Source organism: Ictidomys tridecemlineatus, chromosome 10 (genome assembly GCF_052094955.1).
Source record: "Ictidomys tridecemlineatus isolate mIctTri1 chromosome 10, mIctTri1.hap1, whole genome shotgun sequence".
NCBI lineage: Eukaryota > Metazoa > Chordata > Mammalia > Rodentia > Sciuridae > Ictidomys > Ictidomys tridecemlineatus.
In genome coordinates this window covers 6,552,633-6,571,964 of record NC_135486.1, presented here as the reverse complement: position 1 = coordinate 6,571,964, position 19,332 = coordinate 6,552,633, and the positions used below count along the sequence as shown (strand labels likewise).

Here is a 19,332-nt window from a genome sequence, read left to right as displayed (position 1 = left end):
ATTCCCGAGTTGGGCTGTTGGGCTACATGGAAAGTGAAGAAGGATGATGTTAGCGTTGGAAAACTGGCAAGGTGTTTCTTGATGAAGATTCACATTTTAACCATGAGTCTACTTTTCTATTTGGTTCTAATGCTCAAATACAGAAATATTTAATCCCCCCCCCATTTTCACAGAATACGGAATTTTGAGGTAGGCTTTTAGTGGAAGCACATAAGTTACTGAAATTTACAAAAAATTGAGATTTTTCTCACTTAATGAAAGTCATTTGTTCATAAATGTTTAAAACATTCGCAGTCCTTGACCCCTGACCCTTGCCCAAGTATGGAAGCCTGAGTAGGAAAATCTTTATGGTTACTGTCCTACTTCCCAAGCCAGCAAGTCAAGGGGCAGGAAGTGTTTCTCACGGGAAGCAGACACTGCTCCAGTGGGGTAGGGAGTGTGGGCTGCATGGGGTGAACTTGGATCCTTAATGAGGGCCACAGATCAAAACTCAGAGGCTAGGACTTGGTTGGGAGATCTTGCATACTCCTTCGGCCTAGGTCAGAGTTTATCAGCTCAGCCCTATCAATGCATTTGACCAGATAATTCTCTGTTGTGCAGGATGTCCTGTAAATCATGGGATGTTCAGTAGTATCTCTGACTTTTTACCCACCAGATGCCAGTAGTAACTCCCAGTCCCAGTCTAAAAAATCGAAAATCTCTCAGACATCACCAAATGTCGTCTGGGGACCAAAATTGCCCCCTAATTGAGGATCACTGATATAAGTGTGTGCATGCATGTGGATATTTCTCTCTCTCTCTCTCTCTCTCTCTCTCTCTCTCTCTCACACACACACACACACACACACACAAAAAAAAAAACAACTGATATGTTTTAGTCTCTTCAGAGATTAATTACAGTGATAGAAGGATTTTAAGCTGATCTTTTTTTAAATTTAATTTTGTTCTTTGCATCAAGTTGGTATTTATATAAAACATTTCTTGCCTAATCTCTTAAAGTATCACCAATTCTATTTGAGGCCACTGTAATGTAAAAATGAGAAAATTTGTACAACTAATGGCCAATTACTTCGAAGATAAAAATAAAAATGTCCCAATCAGAACCTTTCTTCCACTAAAGTTTGGTCAGTAAAAATATTTCATGCCGAAAAATGTGTGTTGTCATTATGAAAATTAGTCTTCAAAATTCCATTTTGTTATGGAACGATATACTCCTAAATTACATTAGCCCTTTCTATTTTAGGCCTGACTCAATTCATTGGCATGCAACTGAATATGTTTTCTTTTTCTTTTTTTTCCCCCTGGTACAGCTATTGAACCCAGGGGCACTTTACCACTAAGTCACATCCCCAGACCTTTGTATTTTTTTATTTTGAGACAGGGTCTCACTAGGTTTCTTAGGGCCTCACTAAGTTGCTGAGGCTGGCTTTGAACTTGCAATCTTCCTGCCTCAGCCTCCAGAGCCGCTGGGATTATAGGTGTGCACCACTGCACCTGGCCTAAATAGGTTTTCTAAGCCCTTATTTCCCCTATTCTGTTTTCTTTTTGCAAATTTGTTTATTAGACTCTACTTATCCCAATAATTCAGAGAAATCCACTCCTAATTCTGGACTAAGAGCCTGTGCATCAGGTTGAGCCAAAGGAAACAAAAATGCTTCAGAGAAAAAGAGTGCACTATTAAGATAAAAATATGCTATTCTTCTTGCTTGCAGTTTCTTTTAAAAAATTAAAGCCCTAAGTAAGTGGCTTACTTTAGGGTTCATTCTGGGACACTGGCTCCTGCTCCACTCATTCAGACTGCATAATTCCAATCTGCAGGTGTGTGGCTTTGGGTAGATTCACCATCTCCACCTGAGTTCAGGCATGTGCCCCTGTGGTTTCATAGCCTATTACAACGTGCCTGGCACTCACCTATTCAGTCTACTTAAATATTACTGCTCCTCCACCTCCCACCAGAATCGTCAAAAAATAAACAATTATATAAAATAAGGTAACATTTATTTAACCTTATTGGATCTCTAAGTTTATAGAAATAATACACAGCAACAAATAAATTAATCCCTGGATTTCTGAAGAAATTCAAAGTAAGAAATTCAAGAGTCAAATTTAAATTTTACAGAATTCAGCCTAATATTATATGTTACCATCTTTAGAGCTCAGTGAAAATTTTAGAGGATGGTCAAATGGCAGAAATTAGGCCATGAAGTGGCCTATTAATAATCCTCAGAGAATATGCACTTTTTGTGCTTAATATGTACACAGTTGTGGTGGGTACAAAGCTGGAATGAAGGAAGTGACTGGTCCAGGAAGATGAGGGTGGGGGGCTTCCTGCCATGGACCGGGAGCATTTGAGACCAAGACGCTATTGAGAGCTGTAGGTCATGGTGTGTGTGTTGGGGTGAATGTGACCATGCAGACTCAACCCGCCCTGCACAAGGCAGTGAGGAAAATAACACTCTGGAGAGGCAGGATAAAAGGAGTTAAAATGGGCATAACCTCTGCAAAAATAGTAATAATCATGACTACGTGATCATGTCAAAACTGTAGTCTAAAATGCATAATTTCTACTTCATTTCCACAATTACTTTTGACTTTCCAATAAAGTTAATCTGTTTTCTTGTAAATATCAATCGGTTTTTTATAGTACATATTTCCTCTTGGACATTCAGCTTTCATCTTTTTATATTTCTGCTTCTTTCTTACATCCTCCATTTAAATGTTTTCTTCTTTTTCATTTTTTGGTACATGTTAAAATCTTTTTGTGAAAAGTTGCACCAAAGTTGAGAAAGTGAAACAGGAAGGAAATTTGAAAACTTCCCACACTATTAACACTTTGGTATCTATCTTCCCAGAATTTCTTCTTTCTTTTCCTTTTGGTACTGGGAAGTAAGATAATAGCCAGGGGCACTTTGCCACCATGCTATATCCTTGGTCCTTAAAAAAAAAATCTATTTAGAGTAAGGATCTTGCTTAGGTTGGACTCGCACTTGTGACCCTCCTGCCTCAGTCTACCAAGTAGTTGAGATTATAGGTGTGTGCCACCAGGCACACCTATCTTCCCAGAATTTTCATATGCAAAGATACATGCACATATCCCAGATAAAATATTTTAAGCAAAATGGGATTATGCTAACCATGGTGGGCAGTTTTTTTCCAGTTAATTTCTCATGAAAATTTCCATTTCAACTTATATATGCATATATGAATCTTTTTTTAAAAATTTTCTTCATGATCTATGATGGACATTAATGCTGTTTTAAAATTAGGAACAATGTTTCAAAGTCATTTCCAAACAAATTAGTTTGCACAATTATTGAATTGGTTGATAAACTGAACTGCTGGGCCACAGGGTCTGCACATAACCATGACACTGAACACACATCACCACGGGCCCCAGGGAGGCTAAGCACAGCTGGCCCTGTGAGTCCCCAGGACAGCCTCCTCCTCCCCAGGCCCCTTCCTGCCCATTTCTCCTGGTCTGGGAGCTCACTGACGAGGTCTGGCTGCCTCTTCTCATTGATGATTCTTGGTTCACAGTGAAATCGATCCATGTTATCACATATTTTATTACTCTTTTGCATTTTATTGATCTTAAATGAATGTTCTATTAATTTGTTCAGCTTTCTTTTTTTCTAATAGGCAGGGTTTGCTTGTTTGTTTGTGCTTTTTTCAACAATGAAATAATTTTATTTTAAAGATATTTAATCTCTCGTCATGTATGCTGCAAATACTTTACTAAATTGTCGTTTGCCTTTTAACTGTTTACTGTCATCTGTCCCATATAATAGCTTTAAGTTGGTGATACTGGGGACTGAACCCAGAATTGTTCTACAAGTAGAGCCATACCCCAACCCTTTTAAATTTTTTTTTAAAAAAATTTGAGGCTGGCCTTGAACTTACAATTCTCTTGCCTCAACCTACTTCTGAGTCACGAAGAATATAGGCCTGTGCTACCAAACCTGGCCTCAAAGCTTTAAATTTGTATGCAATTCAAATTTTCATATTTTCTTTTACTATTTTCCAACTAATTCATTTTTACTTTAATGATATTTTTTTTCTTTATTTCAAGACAGTTTTAGTTGCTCTTTTTCCAATCTCCCAATTAATTTACTTCCATTAAAAATAATAATTCCTGGGGCTGGTGTAGTGGCTTGGCGGTAGAGCGCTCACCTCGCATGGGCAGGGCCCCGGGTTTAATTAAAGATATTAAAAAAAATAATTCCAGGGTTGGGTTGTAGCTCAGTGGTAGACCACTTGCCTAGCATGTGTGAGGCACTGGGTTCAATTCTCAGCACTATATAAATGAATTAAAAAATATATAAAGATCCATCAACAACTAAAAAAATATCTAAAAGTAATTGCAACTAAAATGTTCAATTTTTCCTTTTAGCATAGTGTTGCAGTGGTCTGGAACTGAACCTGCATCGTCTCTGAGGTAGGTCTTTAATCTCTAGTTTCCTCTAGTTTATGAGCTATTCAGTATTTTACATTGTTCCAGTAGTCCCCCCCTTATCCACAGGGAGTATGTTCTAGGAATCCCAGTGGATACCAGAAGCAGTCGACAGTATCAAACCCTATATAGATATTTCTCCTATACATACAGACATACCTATGATAATGTTTAAGTTATAAATTAGGCACAGTAAGAGATCAACACTAACAATAAAGTAAGAAAATTATATCAAAAAACAGAGTGCAAGTTATGTGAGTGAGGTCTTTCTCTGAGTGTCTCATTGGATCGTCACCTTTCCCCTTAAAGGGAGCACTTTGACCTTTCTTTGGTATATTTGAATTCCCAGTACCACTACTCTTACACTTTGGGGCCATTACTAAGTAAAATAAGGGTTACTTGAACAGAAGCATTGCCATATCCCACCAGTTGGTATGATAAATGAGATGGTCACTATGTGACTAATGGGCAGGTGGGGTGTACCATGTGGATACACTGCAAAAAGGGATGATTCGTGTTCCAGATAGAACGGAGAATGAGTGAAGGAGATTTCATCATGCTACACAAAACAGCATGTAATTCAGAAGCTATGAAATATTTCTGGAATTTTCCATTTTATATTTTTGGACTGCGGTTGACTGAAGGTGGTTGAACCTGTTGATAAAGGGCCATGATTTTGTAACAAGAATCAAATTTATTTTTTACACCAGTCACATCCTTTTTGTTGTCTCCCCCCCCCCCGCCCCTGATCATCTGAAGATTGTGAGAAGGATTTTAAGCTATCACTATTGCTGTGATCCCATTTGATTTCACTGTACACTGTTTTAATCACATTTAGATAAATAAGTTCCTACTTTTTGATAAAAAATATTCTCTAAGGGCCTAAGTTTCAAAATAAAGCTTATCAAAATGTAACTTCTAAAATGATATGTAATGATAACGCATTTTCAAAACAGGTATAAAGAACTGCTTTTTCTTTTGGAAGCAGTATTAGAGCAATTCCATTTAAAAAGATCATGAAGCATACAAAAAGAGATTTCTGCAATCCTGTGAAAGACAATATGTCAAGACAGCTACACTGTGTCCAGTCTCAGTTCTCAATAATGAGAGAGAAGTCACTTCATGTTGGACACACAGAGAAAATAAAAATACAGAACAAGCCCTACCTGTCCTTCAGAAGCCTCTGTACCACCCACCCCCTCCAGCCTCCCTATAGAGCCTATCTGGAAGGTCAGTAAATTTGGGAACATAACACAGATTCCAGCTCATTTCTCACAGCTTTCTCTCCCCCCCTCCCCCCCCCCAACTGTCCTTTCATCCGACTGGTTGTGATTAAAAGTCAGGGGTTCGACATCCAGCACTCGCTGTGTTCTTTTAATGTTGGTTTGCCAAAGAGAACCAAAGATTTTCTGGTATTTCAGTGACTGAAAGAGACAATTCAGCCTTAAATTCACAAGCCACTAAAACAACACCTGGAGGTAGGTGAGGCTCCACCCGCTCAACCTTCATGAAGTCAGTCACCCAGATGGGGGCTCCCCTCAGGTCCCAGGGAAACACATTCTCTAGGAAAATCAGGGAAAGCCGATACAGGATTTCTAAAAAATCCACCTAATTGACCTGACCATACCTAAACCACCTGGAGCGCTCCAATGTTGAGTCACACTTTTAAACACTAGAGAGGAAGTACTCTATCACCCTGTCTCTGCCCTTTCAAAAACCAAGGTCGGAAAGTGCCTACCAGGCAGACGTTTTTTTCCGAGGGGGGGGATGGGCATTGAGGGGCATCCCCCCTCTCTCTCCTGACCCAGGACGGTAACGTAGGGCTTGGCGTAACAAGGCCCCACAAGCACGGATTTAACGTCTGTGCTCCCCGAGATACACCTCGGGCCATTTGATTTGGCAAACTCTGCCTGGGCAATGACTGACAGAATCCAGAGGGTGACCAGTAAATGTTCCAGGTGAAGACCACCTCTACTTCCCCACCAGTGGAGGCTGACCAGGCTCAGTGGCTGCGCTGAATCTGCTGAGAAATCCCCAAAGTAGTTTTAAATGGCGTCAGAACAGAGGTGCAAACCCATTTTCCTTCCCTTCTACAGTATCAAGACCCTCTAACATTGTAAAATTACTGCATTTAACCTGACTAGACCCTAATACAGACATAGTCATTTTCCAATTCTGTTTTAGCTCATTTCTGTTCTATTTGTTCTGTTCAAATGATCCTGTTCAAATGATCCTTCTCTTGAGGCAGTCTAGTCGATCTTATACTTTTATTGAGGAAAATATGAGAATCCTCTAGTTTAAAAAGACAGAAGTTAAGGAAAATGATTGTAAATCTCTCTTTCAAAGATCAAAAAAGAATAAAGGAAGAGATGAAATGTAGCTTTTTCTACAATTTAAACTTTTTGAAGCATTAATTTTTGAATAGGATTCTTTTTAGTTTTCATTTGTGTTGTGATATCCACATCATTAAGAAATTTGACAGCTTTTGTTATAGAATCTGATTCTGGGCTGAGGACGCAGCTCAATGGTAGAGCGCCTGCCTAGTGTGTGCAAGGCCCTGGGTTTGATCTCCAACATGTCCAGAAAACAAATCAAAAAGAAGGAAGAATTTTATTCCTTGTGTTTTAAAGTTTTTCTCTATTTAAATCTGCCTAATCTAACATCAAAGATATTTAACCAACTATTTAATAAAGAAATAAAATTAAAAGTCTATTACACCTCTAGGAAGGCCCACCCAGACAGGCCATTAAATTCAAGAAGGGAATTAAAAGGCTTATCTCTAGAATAAAACACGGAGACCAGTTTTTACCTGAAGTTCTCAGGTCTGAAGGTAACATTCTGATTTACATTTGCATCCAAGAAATGAAAACCAAAACCACCTCTCTGTTACCGTATATATTTGTTACATTCCCCAAGCTGACTCAGGATGTCTAGATTCTGGTCTTCCTAGTGAAGATCTTGACTTTCATGGTCCAAGGAAACCAATCTGAGGAAGAGACAGACTCTACTCCAAGCAAGTTTGAATATCACCATGCCAACAGAGAAAAACATTTTCAAAAGGAAAAATAAGTAATAGGCCTGAAAGGAAAAATTTCTCTGAGCCACTGTGATTTCCTTACAAGAGGAAAACTCTCTCTCTCTTTTTTTTTTTTTTTTTTAAGGAGAAGAACAAAATGCACATGATAATTCAAGGAGGAATGTGAGTCTTGACCCTTTGTGTACCAAATGTTCACAAGGTAAATCTAAATGTCTATCTGTTGAGGAAATTCATTTTCTGTGGGTGCAGAGGATTGGCTCCAAAACCTCAGCATGACATACGGGTGACTTACGTAGATCAGTGTGGCTCTCACTGAGTAAAAGAGGAGTAGGGTTATTCTACACACCTCAGAGTATACACGGGCATCACGTAATGTTGGTGCACTATGTTCGTGTACGTGGGAAGAAGAATCCATCCTGCTCACCTAAACACACGTTACGTGAGCAGACTGTACTTCCTTTGGAGACTGGTTAATATTATAATAATAAAATTCTATGCACTATATGAACAATTAAGCTTTTCGAGTCTGAGATGAGTCTCGCTTTACAGCTGGCTCACGTACGTGGCAGGCAGCGAGTCAGGTATGCTGTCTTGGGGACAACTCGGAACGCTCATTCCAGCGTGAGAGGGAAAAAGGAATCTCATTTTCTCCTTTTTGAAGAATCCAGATCTATACTCTGGAGACAGCACAGCTTGTATTCCAGTGTTTTCCATTTATGCTGAAACTCGAAGCTACAGGAAAATAGCATGCAGATGTGCTGTTTGTGACTTGGGGAGACTTTTTCATGCCAGAGTCTGTGGTGAGCACAACAATCATATTTTAAAGAATTAACCTTATATTTTCTCACAAACTATCACTTGTGCACAACATAAACAATTAAAAATTAGGCACAGGACGATAAATATCAGCAACTCCCAAGTATCCACTCTTCAATTAAAAATCAAAACTTTAACTGCTTGCATCTCTGACCCCTTTCCACCAGCCAGAGCCCAAGATCCCATCAACACACACACACACACCAGGTGTTCATGATGCAGATGGTGACTCTGGGGCCCAGGACCCCAGAGGGCCTGCTGCCGCTTCCTGGAAGCAGCCTCGGTGAGCCACAGGTTAGGACTTTTGAGTTCTGTTGCTCGTGGTGTTTAAACATTTGAAAATCAGTAAACTACGCTGAACTGAACATTTTATTACTCAGAACAACTCGATCGAGCAAAACACAATAAACAGGCGACTTCTGCCATGGCAACGTGTTTTCTCTGGGAATTTTGTAAATGCTCCTAAGTCAGCAGTGAATCACTAGAGAAAAAGTCAAATCCCAAATGCCTCCTGAACGGTCTGAGTCAGCACCTGCCCCAAACAGCAGCAGCTAGTTGCCGGATCTCTAATCTGAACAGGTTTCCGCTTAGTGCACTCAAAATTAGCCCAGAACACTTAAAAAAAAAAAAAAAGTGTCTGCAAACAAGAAATATAGCACATGAAATCCAGAGATTCAGTGTGAAGCAAATGACCAGTATTAGACATATTTACTATTCAAGAATTGAGATACACTATAAAAGAACTAAACTGAGTTTTTATAGTTTACCCAAAGGCTTTACCTAAAAGTTGTATTATTAGCTAGAAATATTATCTTTTCCCTTGTAGAAGAAATTTTAAATCATTTTCATAAGTTATCTGCTGTTTTTTTTTTTTTTTTTTAAAGGCACCACGGTGGTATAAGTTCACCTTTTTACTCCTTCACAGATGCCTACTTGTGCTTTTCTGGTAATGTTTTAATTTTATTAAATGTTACTACCTGGGTAGTAAGCAGTTTTATCAAGATATAAATTTATAAAGTGACACATTTTTCAGTACCAACCATCTCTGACAATTTATTCCATAATAGCACATTCCATCAAATTAAACTGCAAAAGCGTTCCCACATTTGTTTTCCATTCTATACGTATGGCTCATGAATAGCAATGTTGATGGATTCCAGCTGGTTTAAATATGCAGGCCAACTCTTATAAAACAGATTCTTTTCAATTCTTATTGTATTTGCTGAGGCCCATTCTGAGTGGGCCACCTGGTAGGATGAAGCACTAATATGTCTCTGTAGAAAAAAATAGGAAAACAAATCACCCTGCTAAACTCAAGACCATCTCCCCCAACTTTATCACTGTTAGATTTCCAGTATAAGTGAGATCTCGTCTTTTGGAAAAGTTGGATTAAAATTTAAGCATATTAACAACCCTATGAACTACTGAAATGCTCATTCATCTATTGTAACGACAACGTAAAGATGATTTTCACCATTCATGGGTGTTGCCTGTTTTCATAAATCGATCATCCACGATTTGTCCCCTCCTCCCCATACCCCCACCCCTGCTCCATCCAGCTGGAACGCATCAAGGGCACAGGAGCCAAGTCAAACGTCGACCCCACCCTCCTCCCCTTTAAGGCACCTTCAAAGCTAAGCTCTGAGCTTGTTCCGTTGCACCAACAAAGCCAGCCATGCTGCTAGTGAAGACTCCAGTGTGGGGTTTTTATAACTGCACGCTAACATGAAGGTTTTGATTTTTGGTCAAAAACTTCAGCTGCACCGAGTTTCATCAGATTGTTGGACCCTCTCTGTGGAAGAGCCCTCATTATTAAACCTTTGCTGTCAGTGCCAGCTGCCTGCTTTATAATACCAACCTCTCCAAACAGCCCAGTAACCAACCCTGAGAACATCATATATTCCCCTCCCAAAAGGTCAAAACAGAACAGCCATTATGGTCGTCCAAACACACATTCCCCAACATCGGCACACTCCACATAGCCCATGCTCTGTAACCGACATCCCTACATGCACAGAAACACTCTTGTAAGACACATGCAGGAGCAGAGCGGGGGGCTGGGGAGACAGGAACTGCGACAGCACAAAGAACTTACTTTGTTGTTCCCCTGTGCACGTAGCCGCAAGGAAAAAAAAAAAAAGGAATATGTTAAACATAAATTTATTTTAAAATTATGAGGTTTTTCTTCTAAAGCAAAACAAATGATTTTTCTATTCCCTGACATCAGCATCCAGAGCTCATGGACAAGTCAAAGAATCCTTAGGTTAAGTGGAATCGTACATTTGTAACTGCAGAATGTTATGCTGGGGATTTTCCCCTTTCTTCCGGCTCGGAATTCTTGGGGTACGGGACCCCGGCCAGAGAGAGCCAGTTTGAATTGGTGAGGAGTGTGGCTGCTTGTGCAGCAAGTGTGAGGGCCCGGTGGAGGGCAGCTTGCCCTCTCCTGCAGCCCCTCCTCCACACACCAACCTGTGGAAAACGCCAGGCAGAACATTTTTAAACCAACACTGCATCCTTGGTTTCAAAAAACGTGGAATTAAAAATGATGGGAAAGATGCCGGGTGGGGTGGTGCAGGCCTGTAACCTCAGCAGTTTGGGAGGCTGAGGCAGGAGGATCACGAGTTCAAAGCCAGCCTCAGCAACAGCGAGGCCCTTAGCAACTCAGCGAGACCCTGTCTCTAAATAAAACACAAAATAGGGCTGGGGGTGTGGCTCGGTGGCCGAGTGCCCCTGAGTTCAATCCCTGGTACCACCCCCCCCCAAAAAAAAAAAAAAAAGAAAAGGGAAAGAGATCCGAGGAAGGTGCAGGCTCAGGCCGGTCAGGGGAGACAGCCGCACAAACCAAGCTGCGACCTCCTTGCACCCTTCCTTTATTTTGTCAAGTAGGAGCTCGGTCTTGGGTTGGCATGGGAAGTGAAGGCTGTCCAGGGGGCTGCTGCCAAGATCAACACTGGTCCACGGTCACGAAAATGGGTCTGGAAAGGTTAGTCCCCAAAATGCAGTCATTTCTAAAAAGCGACACAGAGAGGCGGGCAAATGGCTCTCCCGATTCAAACTGGAGCCGTGAGAGTATGATTTATATCTAACAATTTAACTCACATAGGGCTTAAAAAAATAAAATGGTGATTCATCACTCCCGGGGCAGCCCAGGTCCTCCCAAGGTCAGATCCTGGGAGGAGGACTGAGAGGCTGGGGGCTGCGAACAGATCTGAACTCGCCTTGCGGGGGCCCACCAGGAATTTCTCTCAGGGATGCGGGTTGCAGAGAGCCAGAGCAAAGCGTGTGCCTCTGTGGGAGGGACTGAGCACAGCACCCAGGAGCCAGGCCTGAGGTCTGGCCTTGAGCTTCCACGGGGATGTGCAGGGGAAGGATCCACTGAGGATGTTCTGGGAGAGGAGCTAGGGGAGAGTTCTCTGGAAGACAACACCAACTGGCGACGGGGGATGTGCCTCTTCTCTCTTCCAGGGGCCAGTCATATTCAATAGAGAAAGCCAGAGAAGCTGACAAAGCAACGTGGAGAAAGGCTTCTGGACACAGAGCTGCTCCAATACGACTGTTAACACCCCAGCTTATCTGAGACCGAAATAATGCCCGAGAGGGAATGGAGGAGGGGAAAAAAAGGGTCCTTCCTAAAGACGATGCAGTAAAGATCCCCACTGGGAATTTTATCATGAGTAAAAGTCTATTTTAGAGAATAACGGGACCCTGGTTCTCCCAAGAAGTGCAATATTGCTGGAAATACCTCAAACAGATGGAGTTTATTGCATTCCACAGCAGTGCAGCTTTTGATCTACCAAATAAGTTTCAGGAGTTCAACCAAGTATTTTTGCACACGAGGGAATGGCTGGCTTCCCCGCTCCATGGCAGATGGTTCTGTTTGTAGTGGCAACAGTGATGTCACAGAGGAGGAGGCCTTAATCCCCAAATACAAGAAACGCACAGCCGGGACGTGGTGTGGCTTGGCCATTCCTTGTTTCATTCAGTGCTTTCCCAACCGTCTATTCTGCAAGAGGCGCCGACAGTGGTGAATGGGGACTTGGGAAGGCTTCAGGACTGCCTCCCCTCCTCTGGGTGACAGCGATTTCTGTCTGGCACCCTGAAGGCGCTTCCATTGAGGGATGGAGGACTCCTCGGAGCTGGCCTTGGAGCTGCTCTGAGCTCTGTGTGAGGACTGCTGAGAAAGCTGAGGACAAGCCTTGCCGGGGCTGAGCGATGGGACTTCAGGTCTCATGTTGGGCTCAGGACGAGCCTGTGTGAGTGGTCTCGTCAGGAATACCGGGAGCCCATGACATTCCTCTTCTGGAACGACGGAGTCCCATTTCCCTATTATCGCACGCAGAGGAAGGTACCAGAGGCTCAAGTGAATGGTTTCAACCCCCACACAAAGCATCATAAAAGCCTCCGTTACGGCTGGAGAGTCCGAGCTTCAGAGGGAAAGTCAAGCTCCACAGCGTCTCACTTTGTACTGTCACGGATTTTTTTTTTTTTTTTTTTTTTGTGGTGCTGGGGTTTGAACCCAGGGCTTCACGCGTGCTAGCCAGTCCTCTACCCCTAAGCTATGTCTCCAGCCACACTGCCATTTAAATCTCTTGTTACATAATTGAGATTAAAAAGTCCCTCTCTATATATACCTCTTCCCAAGCTCTCAAGTGTCTCACTAACAAACATGCAAGGGGCTGGGGACGTGGCTCAAGCGGTAGCGCGCTCGCCTGGCATGCGTGCGGCCCGGGTTCGATCCTCAGCACCACATACCAACAAAGATGCTGTGTCCGCCGAGAACTAAAAAATAAATATTAAAAAAATTCTCTCTCTCTCTTTCTCTCTCTCTCTCTAAAAAGAAAAAAAAAACAACAACAACATGCAAAATTGAATTGAGGCTGGGTGAGGCGCACGCCTATAATCCCAGCCGGGAGGTGGGGGCAGGCGTATCACAAGTTCAAAGCCAGCCTTGGCAATTTAGTGAGGCACTAAGCAACTCAGTGAGTCCCTGTCTCTAAATAAAATACAAAACAGGGCTGGGGACGTGGCTCTGTAGTTCAATCCCCGGTACCCCCCGCCCCACACACCCCAAAATGAATTGATACCAGTTCGTTTCCAGGGCACGTGTGGACCTCAGGCTCCTTCTTTCAGACGGCCTGACAGCCCCTTGACTCACTTCAGCTGACCAACGCAGCCTGCAAGACTGTCCTGTCCCCTCAGACAGCATAGGGCTCCCTTAAACAACCCGACTTCCTCAGTCATCAGAGAAGAAAATTCTCACATGCCCAAATCCACTGACGGTTTCCAAAGAAAAGGTGCATACTAAACTGGGAATCAGAGCTACGGACACGCTAGTGACTCTGAATAATAATAATAAAGGCTTTGAACTTGCACTCAGTTGAAGGCACTGAGCAGTTGTGATGCACAGGGACCTTTGGTTAATCCTATAAAATCACCCTGAGGAAGGACTGTGAGTTTAGAGAATAAATAACTGGAAGATCAAATAAAATGCCTGCACCACATGGCTAAAAGATAGCAAGGTCAGGATTTAAAATGTGAGTGGATCTGACTTGAAGTCTATCTCATTCCACTGCACACAGTGCTTCAAAGAATCTGAATTTGGAATTCCTTAATGTTTATGTACAAGTCACATTGTAAACCGTACTGTGTCAAAAAAGCTAGCTGTTACATCACGTTCTTTAGATAATTAATCAAATTTGTATTTGTTTGTAATTTTATTTACAGGAACAATCTATGTATGTGTCAGTAAAATAATCTTTTAAAAATTCTTCAGTAGTAACCTTTAATTACCAACATACACCCATGTTCCCAGAATAAGTCAGGACTTAGAAGTGTCTGTTATAGGTTAATTTCTTCAAATCTTTCCAAATCAGGAACAAAAAACGATCTTTCTCCCAAATGTGAGAGTGCTTACAAAATGGAAGCTGTAGGAAAGCATTCTATTTGATTGATTTTAACAGTTAGCTGCCATTAAATATCTGCAAACCAATCAAGCCTTTAATATGTCCCATAAGCCTACACTGTGCATAAAAATGCAAATATTATGTATGATGAAAACTGAGCAATGCAATGTTCATGGCACACTGCCAAGTTTAATTTCCTGTCTTGTCTTTGGTATGCAGTGAAAACTTCTAGACTCCTTCTTCCAGGCAATTGTACCAAATGTGTGTTTATAAACAAATGAAAATGTGAAAAGAACCAAAACAGATTGTGGAGGACATCACTAGATTTGCTTAAAAGTGAGTATTCTGATTAAAAATATAAAACATTTCTTAGATTATCTTTTTGGTGTATGAAAATCCAGATTCATGAAAACTGGGGCTGGAAAAATTTGCTTTTCCATGATAGTTTTTCTTGCAGGGAAACACACACACACACACACACACACACTACAAAATTTCTTAAGCACAAAAACTACATTAAAAAATTTCTTACATGGCCAATTGTTCTAGTGCACTTAAAACAGATTTTTAGTTAACAAAACTGTGATTTGAAATATTTTTACACAACTATAGCTGCATGTAAGGAAGATACACATTTGCCCCCAACACTGATATCCTACACACCTCAAGCATATTTGGAAGATAGAAGATAGCACGAAGGATTCTCAATCCCGCTGGGCTTCATTATAGTTATTTCTAGCTGTTAAAGAAAGTGCTTGAGCTGAGTCATGATCATTATCATTACACATGGAAACAGGGTCCTCACTGGGTTGCTCTGCTGGGTCCTTCCGCACCTTATCTCACTGGACCCCATCAATCACCCTCTCGGGGCAGCATGGTCTTATTTAAGCAATGAGAATTGCAAAATGTAAATGGCTAGGGCACCTGCCCAAGGTCACAGCTTGGAAGCGAGCTCCTGGGATTTGACACTAGAGCCTGTGCTTGGACCCAGAGGTGCTGCTGCTGCTTCTAATCAGACCCAGCCATGAGGTCTTTCAAGAATGTAAATCTCATCATGGCAACTAGCTGGAGACACCCTTCCCTGGCTTCCCTCTCCCTCACAGTAAAATACAAAATGCTCACATGTCCTTTAAGGCCAACATCATCTTGCCCTGACACCATCTTGGAGACCACCTGCCAGTCTGTCCTGCCTCACGGTGTTCCAGACACACAGACCTTCTTGGGGCTGCTCTGAGACGCTGTGCTGTGCGTGGTTTGCACTTGCTCTGCCTCTGCCCCAAATCCCCTTCTTCAGACAGTCGCAGCATTTAATCTCTCCTTTCCTTGAGAAGTCCATGCCAAGGCCTGCTCTTCAAAGGGGTTCCTCTGGCCACCTGCCCCTGCAAAAAGCTCACCTGTCCCTTGAACTTATTTAGGTGGGACTTTCCGTCATCCCGATGCTTCGTGATCCCTGTTACACATGCGCTTGCCCAGTGTCTGCTCCGTGAAGCAGGACCTTATCGCTCACCTGTCTCACTAATGCCTACGATGCTAAAAAGCATGTGCCCAGAAGTGTTTTTTTTTTTTGTGGAATGGATGAATAAAAAATTAAGTAATACATGTATTTTTAATATAGAATGTTTGTGAAAGTAAACACACCACCATCAATGGATACAGAAGAGTAATAAGCAATTAGAACTGAAACTTAGGTGGAAGTGATTTCCTCCAATTTTTAAAATGATTTCTTCATAGTCTCTCGAGAGGCGTGCTTCTCTGCAGATCTGTATGTCCCCACAGGAGAAAGACTGGACAGCAATTATGAAAGCCAGAGATGCGTCGGTACCTTGGTGTCACCAAGGAAGCATCAGGTCCAAGTCCTACTGAGAGGGCTCAGGGCACTGTGTGGGACCACCCAGTGGTCACTGTTTTAGGTGCCACCCAGACACATGCATAGGATGGAAGGGGTGGAGGGGTCCACGTGTAAGCTAAAATAGGAGCAGGAAGAACATTTTGGTACAAATCCTCCACCCTTTACTCCTGGAACTCTGTTAATTTCCAGTGTAAGCCCAGGGATGTGGCTGGGCCTAAAGTCTCCCAGAAATGCTACAGTTTTCTCACATTGTACCCAAATCTCAGACTGAGCCTGGAAAAGCCTCTGTCCCTACTGTGAGCCTAGATCAGTCCTCGATCTGCACTGTCAAGGGACTGAGAGCCAAGGAAGCAGCACAAGGCTCAAGCTGGACCAGATCCTGGGGCTCTACTTTGGTGCTTCCACACTGGGGAGAAGCCAGGGTGGCGTCAAGACCCAGGAGCAGCAGGTGCAGAGACCCACAAGATGGGCGGGACGTCCAGAGCTTAAACTCAGACTTCAGACGCGCCTGTGTAATATTATGGTTTCTAAAGAACACAAGGAGAAGGTCTGTTTATTAACTTCAGTGAGAGAAGTGTCTCCAGGACACTTGAAGTGTATTAATAAAGATAAGTGGAAAGAGCCATACTGTTTTTTGTTCCTTCACACTCACAGTGACATTAGCCAGAGTTCAATACAGATACAACAAAGGGTACAAGTAATACTGACACAAGGAAAGAGAGACATTTATTTAAAAAAAATGAGTATTTTTTTTTTAGAATCTGAAATACTGGTGTTACTGCTGCTGATATGTTGCTCCTATTAATATTGTGGAATAACACAGAGAGATCATATAATACTGTGGGATAATGTAGAGGAAATCTCCATCTGAGAACATGTAGCTTATGTTTTGTGGCAAGGGAGGGCTTTTGCTTCAACAAATACACTGATCAGGTTCCTGATACAGAAACCTGATGGGGAAAAGCATCATAAGAAGCAATATAAAGAGAAGGAAGTATCAGCCACGAGTTTGCCAGATTAGCTAGATCAGTAAGAAAACTAGTTACTCTAGCACGTGGTACAAAGAAGTAGCACATTTTCTCCAACGCGGGTCATGATACCTGTCACCTAAGAGGTATAGCCAACTTACTAAGGACTTGTCCGGGTAGACGCCAGCTCTTAGGAGGGAGGCCTTCCAGCTGTCCACATCCTCTTGAGAGTCGCAGGCCAGCTCAAGGAAACGGTAGTCTTTGTACACGTTCCTGGAGGTAAAACGAAACCAAACCATACTCTTAGTTTTAAGCCCAATAAAAAAGGATTCTAGTCACCACAGACAATGATATAGATGACAGCCCAAGCAGAAGTTCCCAGGTAATCACTAGAGAAAAACCAAACAACCTATTGTATTTAAAAATAATTAGCAAATTCTGATATGTGTTTAACACATAATTATTTCTAAAAAAAAAACCCAAACAAACCCTCACAGTAAAGAGTTCATTTTATCTGTGCTACTGAGCAATTCAAGGGCAAAGGACGCCATACACTCCCTGTGATGATGCCCTGGGTGCCAGCCGACTGCAGGGCTCTGGGGAAGGCATTTGCAACTGTCCAGTGATAAGATCCGTTTCGAAGGCCATTTTACAAGTCCAATTGACTAAGCAGCTCATAAAGCTTTTAAATGCAGGGGAATGATCTTACAACCTCAAAGACTGTTTAGATTCGGAACAGAAACGCTCGTCAAATTGTGAAAAGGAAAGGTAACCAGAGTTTAACGGGGTGCGATGCCTATGATGTGTCATCTAAAACTGGGACAATACTATGGTTTTCCTAATAATGAAAGTGCAAACAGTGTAAGAAGCCCATGTTGAAAAATTGGAAAACAAATGAATATATAAAAGTGGCAGCTATCATCCAGGTGTGTGACACACAATCTAGTGGGTGACACCTTATGTTCATACATTCTTTCGTTCCACACGTTCATACAGTGGAAACTCCTTTTTCCGGCCCCTCCTTTTCTCTCTAGCTTTCTCATTAATGTTATGTCTGTTTTTTCACTCACTGTTATCATATGACCATTTACCATACCCTTAGATTTTTATAAACACTGTCATGCCAGAATGGCCATTAATAGAAATGGATGAACATTTGCTTACCCTCCTCCTGATATTAGATAATCAAATAATTTCCTTTTTGTTATTCCCATCATAAGTAATATTTAAACAAATATTATTCATGCATATTTGCCACATTAACTGTTGTTATTTTCTGAGGAAATACTACTAGAGAATGGCAAGATCAAACCTTGTGATCATTTTTAAGATGATGATATACAGTCCAATGACCTTTGGGAAAACACAGCCCGACTTAGGCACATGCTAGCAGCTACAAGATCATAGTCTGCTCTCCTTACTCATCCCCAGGTACTCTCATTGGTACCCAGCCACCTCAGCTTCCCACCCAGCCGCACACGCCCCTGTGCTGTGTCCATCTAGACCACCTGAGGCAGGCTGCCCACCGACTTCTCTGCTTCCCTGTCGGTGACCCTGGACACGAACCGCGAACTGGTGATTTCCAGCTGGTCTTCTTCCACTGTTCCCATGCCTTGTGGCAGTGGTGTGATCTGGGTACTTGGGGATATTTCTGACACTTTCCATTTGTCCCCAACCCTCTTCTGTTTGCCACTTAAGAGTGTCACGACCTTGTCATTGACTCTCTCTTGGACCATTACCATAGCCCCGCAGTGGTCCCCCAACATCCCACCTCCCTTTCCATTCGTTCTCTGCACAGGATCCTCATGACCTGAGAATGTGAACGGTCATCCCTGGGGAAGACCTCAGTGCAGCCGCTTCTAGACCAGAGCCGCCACGATGGCCCTCGTCCCCTGCAGGCCGTGGCCATGACCTTGTGCTCTGGCGGCTTTGCACACCTGGCCCTCTGCTCCAGCCTCCGGCCTTCCCTTAGGTCCTCAGAGGAGCCCCGGGCCTTGCCCATCCTTCTCTGCCTGGCAGTGCTTCTGTTTCTCTCTCCCTTACCTCTTCCAGGGTCACGGCTTCCTGGGAACCCTTCCCCGACTCCCACTTCCGTTTACCTTTTCGTCCTACCTCCTACCAAGTTGGTGCTTTTCCTTTTTCTCTCTGTCCCTTTGCCTTTCTCCCCTTTCTCTCCTCCCTCCGTGCTCATCCTCATCCTCCCTCCCTCCCCCTCCTCCATTCTGATGAAGGTCTGCCTTTTCAATCAGCCACAGACACCACGAGGACAGTGCGTGGATCAGATGTACGTCCCCAGGGGATTCTGGGAT

General features: G+C 42.6%; 1 protein-coding gene across 6 annotated transcripts in view; it reads right to left on the bottom strand.

Moving 5' to 3' along the window:
* The window catches only part of Dnm3 (dynamin 3), a 460,170-nt gene that overhangs the window by 77,488 nt on the left and 363,350 nt on the right, over window positions 1-19,332 (bottom strand). For 5 of the 6 annotated variants that reach the window (XM_078022311.1, XM_040278054.2, XM_078022310.1 and 2 more), the window contains one exon: window positions 17,185-17,296. In XM_078022311.1, coding sequence (XP_077878437.1) covers window positions 17,185-17,296 — 112 coding nt within the window. Of the gene's footprint in view, window positions 1-10,398; window positions 10,411-17,184; window positions 17,297-19,332 lie in introns of all 6 variants that reach the window. The other variant, XM_021722659.3, reaches the window with a different exon arrangement.